Source organism: Saccostrea cucullata, unplaced genomic scaffold (assembly GCF_032062105.1).
Source record: "Saccostrea cucullata isolate Sc308-1 unplaced genomic scaffold, CSIRO_AGI_Scuc_v1 ctg69, whole genome shotgun sequence".
In the NCBI taxonomy this organism is placed as follows: domain Eukaryota; kingdom Metazoa; phylum Mollusca; class Bivalvia; order Ostreida; family Ostreidae; genus Saccostrea; species Saccostrea cuccullata.
In genome coordinates, this window is record NW_026939160.1 from 607,793 (window position 1) to 617,313 (window position 9,521).

At 32.6% G+C, this 9,521-nt stretch overlaps 1 protein-coding gene across 2 annotated transcripts; it reads left to right on the forward strand.

Annotated features, from left to right (window-relative positions):
• The first annotated feature begins 187 nt into the window (after positions 1-187).
• Positions 188-6,231, forward strand: LOC134252363 (uncharacterized). Of its 2 annotated transcripts, none has more exons than XM_062734823.1 (11): positions 188-318; positions 3,062-3,121; positions 3,291-3,389; positions 3,604-3,654; positions 4,009-4,080; positions 4,462-4,653; positions 4,814-4,864; positions 4,952-5,020; positions 5,210-5,299; positions 5,508-5,585; positions 5,769-6,231. In XM_062734823.1, exons 1-11 carry the CDS (start codon positions 295-297, stop codon positions 5,838-5,840), a joined length of 858 nt encoding a protein of 285 aa, XP_062590807.1. In that variant the 5' UTR covers positions 188-294; the 3' UTR covers positions 5,841-6,231. The 2 variants fall into 2 exon arrangements, with proteins under 2 accessions (XP_062590807.1, XP_062590808.1); XM_062734824.1 differs by lacking the exon at positions 188-318 and adding an exon at positions 1,058-1,131.
• The last annotated feature ends 3,290 nt before the right edge of the window (positions 6,232-9,521 follow it).

The window sequence follows — 9,521 nt, forward strand, 5'->3', positions numbered from 1 at the left end:
ACAAAAATTTTCTCTTTAGAAATTTTTGTGTTGAAAATCCACATACATGTACATACCTTTAAGAGATGAGACGTTCTCCAAGAAAAAAATTTAAAGAAAAATTATTGAAGCTAGAAACTTCTCTTTTCATTGGCTTGCGTTGTTATTATGACGTCATCGTGGTTTTAGATCGAATAGTGACGGTGTTGTTAGTAACGAACGTTAGCGGACTTTTAGAAGCGGACGGACGTGTTTTACGATAAGTAAAAAACTTCTGCATCAACTGCTAACTGAACTGACCATCAAGTCAAAGAAATGACTGAAAGTGGAAATAAGATGGTAAATAGAATTTTGTATACGTTTTAGGCATTCCGATTGATTCAGTTCTTTCTAAAAAAGATTATTTTTCGATTTAGAACAACTGAAAAAATCAAATGAAATGTTTTAAAGTTGATATTTCTTATCATTGGTAAGTATTTCTAGGTGCATTCGGATGTAAGTTACAAAGCGTTATTTTTCAATACAAAACAGCGAAGAAATATTTTAAAACTAAAAAAAATGATTGGATAGGGGTAGAGGAGTATATTCTTCGGGGCTAAAAGCTTTTTATATCAAATTTTATGGTTTTCTTAAATAAATGTACAATAATTCAGTAATTATCCGAAGGAAAATTTGATTTAAAATTTAATTTACGTACTCAGCATATTCCAAATAATAATGATAAAATAAATGAAAAAGTTGATAAAGATTGGTGCAGAAAGAACTATATATATAATTTCTTTAAAACCCGCTAAAATATCCGCTTTCCATTTTCCATTACGTCATAATAAAAGCAAAAAATAAACAAACCAACAGTCTCTCAAGTATCGGTAAGAATTCTTTTGATTTTTGGTTAGGATTAATTTTTCTCTTTCAAGTAAACAAATATTCGATACGCTAGCAACCTATTTTTAGAACTTGTTGTTTGATTGGTTAATTGGTTGATGACGTCGCCGTTGCTTAGATCAATAATTACGTTATAGTTACGCTTCATTTGTTGTCAGAAAGGCAGAGTTAGCAGACGCGCTCTCATTGCTCTTGACAGATTTTGGAAACAAGCGTTTTCAACACAACCTAACAGATAAAGTGATGACTGAAATCGGAAATAAGACGGTAACGCATCGATTGACAATTTAAAATTTTAGGCAAAGTTTGTATGTAAAGTTTCAAACAAACTGCTCCGTCAACCAGAATATAACTTACCGATGTGGATAGACATTTCTTTTTTCTTTAGCTATAAACATTTATATTAGAATAAAATTAAGAGAGTATAAAGAATAAAACATAATTCAAAATTGGAATAAGCGATTTCTATTACTCAAAAAAAAAATAAATAAAAGTTTGTATGATGAGCTTAGGTAGACTGGAGTGTAAAACGTAATGATTATACTTAAACTACATATTGTCAAATTGAATTTGCTTTAAAGACATTTTTTTTAAAAATATGTGTACAAAAGGTTGCTGACTACATGTATGTTATTATTTTACACATGTATACCTCGTAAACCACTTCACATTCCTCGTGTCCGTCCTTACTCTCTGTATCTCTCTGTCTGTCTCTCTGATGTGAATAAATTTAACCTTGTCCATAACTTTTGATTTAGTTGAGCTATGACTTTCATATTTCATATGTGTATTCCTTGTGACAAGACCTTTCTTTGGGTACCACCAAATTTGACCTTTTGACCTTGACCTTGGAGTTTGACCCACTTTTACGTGAAAATTTTAAACTTTTACTTTGGCCAGATCTTTTGAACAGTAGATACCAGGACATTTATACTTCACATATGTAATGTTTGTTGAAAGACCTTTCATTGGATACCAACAACCTTGACCCTTTGACCTTGACCTTGTAGATTTCTGTACTTATGAAAAAACTTTAACCTTGGCCATAACTTTTGAACGGTAAGATATAGGGCTTTCATACATTATTATATATGTAATTTTTGTTAAATAGAATTTTATTGATTAATACCAAGCACGTTTTTACCCTTTGACCTTGACCTTTTTTTTGACCTACTTTAAAAAAGCAAACCTTGACCATAAATTTTAAAGGGTTAAGGCTAGTGCTCTCATACTTTAGATATTTCATCCTTGTGACAAGACCTTTCATTTGCTAACAAGAAAATTTGACCCTTTGACCTTGACCTTACCATGGTTTTGACCTACTTCAAAAAAAATTTTAACATTGGCCATAACTTCTGAATGGTTAGGGCTAAGGCTGGCCCCCCCCCCCCGGATGCTACTCTACATAAGCATTCTATGTGGCAAGATCTTTCATTGGATACCGATTACCTTGACCCTTTGACCTTGACCTTGGAGATTTTGCACTGATTGAAAAAACTTTAACATTGGCCTACTTTCAAATTTCACAATTGTTTTCCAGTGAGAATACCCTACTTTTGGTACCATTAAATTTATTTGCATTTAAGAAAAGTTTAATCTTTGCTATGTTGCCATACGGGGGCATCAGTGTTTCACAAACACATCTTGTTTTACACATGTATACCTCGTAAACCGCTTCACATTCCTCGTGTCCGCACTTATGTTCAAAAGATGTATATAATCTACTGATAATAACTGATATGAATAAATTTAAAGAGGAATGAGTGCCCATCTCAAATCAGGTAGCAGCCAATTGTGTATTTTTGATTGAGACCGAATAATTCTTAAAAACGAATGAAATGTTTTGGAAATTTTTAAAAGACTCGAGCTCCATTAGCAGTCTAAACAAATTGTTCGAAACAGGAGCTTGCATGGGATTTCATCACATAAATTATTGATTGGTTTTTCTAGTACAGTTCGTAATCACTCGTGTGTTTATTGAATACCCCCCTCCCCTGATTTGACTGTAGTCCACGGCCCCGAGTGGACCCCTGACGTCGTGAGAATCCAACCCTAACCCTGTACTTTTTTGTGTATTCCTGTCATAATTTCAAAGTCTGACTACAAGAAATTATAGAAATATAGATTTTGATATATGTTTCATATAAATGTATATAGAGTTTTTTTTTTTTTAAATCTGTACTTTTCATTATTTCAGGATAAATTTGCCGACCTGGAACGCCAGATAGCTGTATTTCTAAAGACAGAAAAGGAATACGTGAGTAATTTAGTGGGCATGTGGAATGAATGTTTAAAAAAAAATCGTTTTTGCTCTTTGCTTTGATATGAAACATCCCCATCATTATTAAATTAAATTCTTAAATTTTTATTTAAATTTTTGAATTTTATGATGTTTAATGTAAAGCGAGAAAAACATATCTTTTCAGTCAATTGTTCTGGAATCTTTGGAGGCCTTAGCGACCCCCGGGAAGGCAGTACCTCGGCACCCCAAGAAAGAATTCAATTCTCGCTGGAAAGCTATTGAGGTAAGTGTTTTTTAATTGGTTTTCGCCTCCAGTAAAGATAAAGAAAAAATTAATTAAAAAAATACATTTATATGTACAAGTCATGCCTTGTTAAAGGTTAGACTCTGTGATGATTTAAACTTATGTAATACACAATCATTTATTTCAAGCATACTGACACGTACATGTACATAGAAGGATTATCTTAAACATTTATATATTTTTTTATTTTTAGGACGTGAAAACCAAAGCAGGTTCTAGAAAGGCCAAGTCGTCAATTTTAGGGGTGGGTGTGATTTATAAGAGAGAAAAAAATTATGCACCGGCACCAACGGTGGATCGATCTTCCTAATTAACATTTATTTGAAAGAAAAACAAGAGATCGATTGGACAAATACCTAAAATAAAAATGCTTGTTATTATATTGTATATGGGCATCTAGATCTCTCAACGTAAGAAAAAAGCAAAGTTGCTTTCATCAAGCGAAATATTGGTATGACTGAATAGGAAATATAAATAGCATAGACTCTTACAACTTTTTTTTTTAATTCAAACTTAACGTACCTTTTTGTGCTTCTATGAGGATATTTTTATATTTAAATGAGGATACATTTATGAAATATTTTTCCTTTCTTATTAGGATGTGCACAGACGAGGCACAGGGCCATACTTAAATAAACCAAACAGGACAATATCTGCTGCTACTGACTTGGTATGTACATGTATCAGTTAACTGATGATTGTAAAACCATTACTTAGTTAACATGCTAATAATATACAATTTTACTACCATGTGCTTTGCAAATGTTCATACAGAAATATGCCAATTTATGTTCTTGCAGAACTGGAAAAGCCTTTTATTCCTGATTAAATTAGAATCAATTTTATCGTATATGACGTCTTACTCTATATCTCTTATATGATTTTTGAAGAATTCTTAGTAAAAAAAAATCCCCAAACCAAGTGAATGAAAGAGGGATTTCTGCATGGGTATTATTTTTGCAAAGTGAACTTAAATGTTACTTTCTAATTTTTTTCAATGTTTCTACTGTTCTCAGTTTTTTTTATATTCAACCTTTTTATTTCTTTGCAGCCATTGACCACAGAAACCACCAGCCCTCCAAAGCCCGTCCCCAGTAAAGAGTGCCCTCCAAAACCCTCTCCCAGTAAAGAGTGCCCTTTAAAGCCTGCTCCCAGTAAAGAGTGCCCTCCAAAGCCCGCCCACAGTAAAGAGTGCCCTCGACACCTCAAGAAGGAGATTCGTCAAAGATGGGAGGCTGTGGAGGTGAGGCTTATTTATTTTAATGATTAAGATTCTATAGAATATTTGATGTATTCTAGTATGTGTTGATGGAAGACTGCGAATTTAGTTCTGTTCTTAAATTGGCATAAACAGGATATTGGTATAAATATATTTTTTGAACGTGATCTTTTTTTAATTTTAGGATGTCACCACCAAAAGGGACTCCCTTAAGGCCAAGTCCTCTATTCTGGGGGTTAGTATGATCGATAGAGGAAATGTTTCATTCACACACTTTTGTAAGGATATTTATATCCACGAAATATTTTTTTTCTCATCTTAGGACGGTCACAAGAGAAGAGGGCCCTATGCCATATATTCCAGCAGGAAGACTGTGGTCACTTCTGACTTAGTGAGCATCATTTAAATTACAGCTTACTTATGATAATTTTCAATCTAGTTTGTTATATCAATAGGTCATTATTCTCAAACATGAATGTTGAAGTTATGAATGAAAATTGATTTTTTTTAAATCAATACATGTATTTTTTTTTTTTGAAACATTTCTGTAGACTAAAGAAAGCATATTTTCTCTACACAGAAAAAAGAGGCTACAATTGATCCCCTCAGAAGCCTCCCAAAACAGGAAGGGTCAAAGACAGACAAAAAACCACACCCTGTCCATGTTTCTGTAAGTACCCTCATCTTACATACCTTTTCATCCAATGTGTTCCTGGAGTACTGCCGGAATAGGCCGTAAACAATTAATATACTCTAAAACCTTAAAATTAAAGAAAAAATAAAACCATGCTAGAAAAAGAAAGGAAATTGATTGACCTTTCGAAAAATATGCATTCATGAATTTTAAATATGTCTATGTTCACTTGTATAATCTTCAGGACCAAGAGAAGTCTAACAAAAGGAAAAGACCAAGCTCCCCCGATACAGCAAGCAAGAGGTGGAAGCCATCAAAGGAAGTAAGTGTTTATCGTATATCTACATATGTTTGTTTTTTATTTGTTTGTTTACCTCATTTTTTCTGAGAGAATTGAAATGTATTTTAATATATAAACTACAAAATCAATAATGTACATCTTTATTTTGTGTTGTCCTAATAGATTTTTTTGTTTTTTATTAAAAAAAATTCAATTTCCTTTCAGTTTTCCCGATTTGAGAAGATTGAGAAGAAGGTTAGGAGACTAACCAGGGCCCTACGAAAACTTACATTGTAGTATAATGGGTAACCAATTGTGTTACTGTGGACATTTTATGATTTTTGCATTTTTCCCCTCCGATATTTCATTTTTATGATCTTTCTGGAAGGGACGTTATTTCTCCACGTTCTTTTTATTTTTCATTTTCCGAGATAATACTTTTGTATGGGGTTTTTTTTTTGGTTGTTAGTTGCTTGTTTGGTGCATTAATTTTATTTCGTTTTTGTTGATCGATTGCATTTATTAAAATTGCTGCATCTTTATTTTTTGGTGAAAATATTCTTTGAATTGTATTTATTAAAGTGTTTGGCATCTTTATGTTTTGGTTTATTTTATTATTTTTTTTAGTTTATGTACATTGTATTTTTTTTTCGAGGCGACATAGGCATTTTTTAAATTTTCCTCCCAAAGATGGTAAGATTTTCATTTTTCAATAAAGTGCTTGAAAATTATAAAGTCTCTTTCATGTTGTTTGTCATTTTTAAAATCAATGCATAGGTTGTATATTCTACACGGAACAGATGAATTTAGAAAAGAAAGAAAGCGTTTGACCATCATACATCAGTGTAACTTTATTTCCCGGCGGCTCGGGAGAAAGGGGCGTCCTTCAAAAATGGCCAATAACAAGTATATATAGTACAATAGAAAAAGAAACTTATTCTTTACGGCTTTTCTCTAAGAATTAATGTTTTTTGATCTTTTTTCTTCTTTTAGCTACAGGTGCTTGAGGACAAGAACTACCCCTCCCAATACCGATAGAGATATAGACCCCCGGGCCTTTACTACCTTTTTGACATAAATTATATATGGATGATACATTTGAGATACAATCTATTCTATCAATTCAGAAAATTTGCCTAAACAAACATATTATAAAAATTTCTATCCCACTCAAAATATATAAGTTGATTTTTATATATATAGAATGTAGGATAGAATTTATAAAACGTTTATTTTAGGTAATTTTTCGAATTTTGGTATAGATTTATCACAAATATGTCATTGAAAGATAATTTATTGGAAAAAGATTTTGGTATACATTTCATCACAAATATGTCATTGAAAGATAATTTATGGGAAAAAAAGTTGAAAAGGCCCTGGGGTCAATTTTGAACGGGGGTGGGGGGGGGGTGTTCCTGTCCTCATGCACCTGTGATTAAGATAGGCCATATTTTGATGTTACAAAGTCATTAATCTGATTGGATGGTGGCGAATATCAACTATAATAAAATAAGCTCTAGAAAACAGACACTAGGTGGATTCCCCCATTTTTTTTCTTTTTAAATATGGGCTCGACACAATTTTTCTCTATTTTGAAAGTCTAAAGCTAATGTGCACTACATGATACACGTATCGATAATGTAACCCTTTTGTCTCTATATGCTGTTTATATACGAAATCCGATGGGTATTAAAAAAGAAGGTACGTTAGGCACCAAAATCCGCCTAGTCCCAAAATCTGGTGATAATATTTAAATAGTTTGTCTTGAATACCCCTGTTCTAAATCAATTTATTTTTTGAAAATATCTCAAACCGTTTTCCCTACACAACTCACTAAAAATGCAATGTTTTCTTAAGAAAATAATACTGACGACGTCATGACGTTCACATGACGTTATCAAATTTCAACGTAATGATTTCGGTACAGCGTAAAGAATTGTACATTTCTCAACCTAAAAGTTTATATTCTCTTAAATAAATTCATATTTAAGTCTATTTCACTTTATTTTTTTTTATTTAATCTGTTCTAAACCTTTCAGGGTTTTTTCTTTATATGAACTGATATTTACAATACCGTGGTCATTTAAGGAGATAATTTTTCGAGAAAACTACATGTATTTCACCAAGAAAGCGTATTAATTGTAAAAAAATTTTCCCCTCTCCATTTCCCTAAAATTCAAGATATTAATTAAAATACTAAATTAAATTTTGAGATATCAGTATACCATACAATCATGCTTACCTTTTATTTACTTATTAGATATATACATGTACGAGAATATACATACACAATGATATGTATACACGCTTGAAAGCGCAAGATGTGCTTTTACTGCGTACAAAATCTTGACTGCAACAAAATTATCACAGTTTTTATGCCAACATTTTCCTTGAAATTTTTTCCTATTAAAGATTTATTTTTGATTAAGCTAAGACATTATCTATGCATTACTTTGTTTCGGTTTTATTACCACAGTATAGTAATTTTTAATAGTATATAATCATTATTGATATGAAGCTTAATAAGGTTACATATTTTTAAAAAAATAAAGAACCGACAAATATATTTACTAGTATGTTACGTGTCTGAAAGAGAAAATATTCCCAACAACGACAGCTATGTCATCCCCTGTCCTTTGACAATCACGCATACTCTGTATTTAGTATTTGTGGTAGTCGGGTCGGTTATTATGCTTCTATAATAATGTACATTACACATGTATTATTGTAAAGTGAAGCGGTCACCCATCCAAGAGTTAAACAGGCTCGCCATTGCTGAAAACCTGACTCACTAGTTACATAGTTATATAAGTTACATATATACTGTCCGCTACACCCCCCCCCCGGCTTACGGAAGCTTCGACCCTAAGCTTAGCATGAGTGACTGGACCTCTTCATTACCGGCAAATAAAGTCGTCCACGAATACAAAGTCCGTACCTGGACACAAAGTGCTAACCTTAGAGCTTCTTGATGCTAGCTCTAAGACTTCCTGAAGCAAAGTCGCCAAACAGCAGAGTCATAACGCTGTCATCAATTTTGTGAATTTCCGCGATTTTTAAATAGCCACGGTAAGCACTTCATATGCGTCCCCCACTTTTTTCCCTAATATATACTTAGCATAGACATTGAACAATGCTTCGTAGGTTTAGCCCCCCCCCCCCACTTTCCACAGACACGTCGCAGTATAGGTTAAAAAATGGGTGAAAGTGGTGGTGTTTGGAAAAAAAATTGGTACTGAAGTTCGAACCCCCCCCTCCCCCGGGAGTCCCCCCACGAAATAGGATTTTCGTGTTTGGGAAATGGATATCCCCCCCCCCCTTTTTTTTGGCTTGTCAGGTTTTTTTTTAAGGTATCAGGGGTGTGCAATTAGAAAAATCAATAACTAGCCCACGGGCTAGTGGCAGCTGTAAAGTTACTAGCCCCAAGTGAAAAGTTACCAGCCCAAATATAGGGGCAAAAATTAAAATAAAAAACTAGGGTCTATACGTTTAAAAGAAATTAATTGTTAAAAAAGTCAGGGTACTGAGGTCATTCTTTTTAAAATTAAAGTTTAATTCTCACTATGAAATTAAATCATGTGTAAATTATAATGAAAGAAGATTAAAATGAATTTAAATAAATTATCTTCCCTTTTTCTGAACATTGCACTAGCTCATTTAGAATGAAATTTAATTCATTTTGTTTTCATCTTAAATCATTAAATACACTATAAATATATTTTATGTGAGTCATAAAACACTTATCTTTCAGTTGATTGAGTGATCGTAAATAATTTAATGAGATATCTGCATGTATTTACCATAAACGAAAGAATAGAGGAAATTCGGATTAGGGAAAAAACGATCGTTTTTGGAAGTAAATAAGTCAGGTAGTGTTGCAAAACAGATAAGATTATGGAGATTTATTGAGAGTAGGAGCATGTTGTCAGAAAAATTTTCACTGGTTGGGAATTTGATAGCATTAAAACGAGTGAAAAT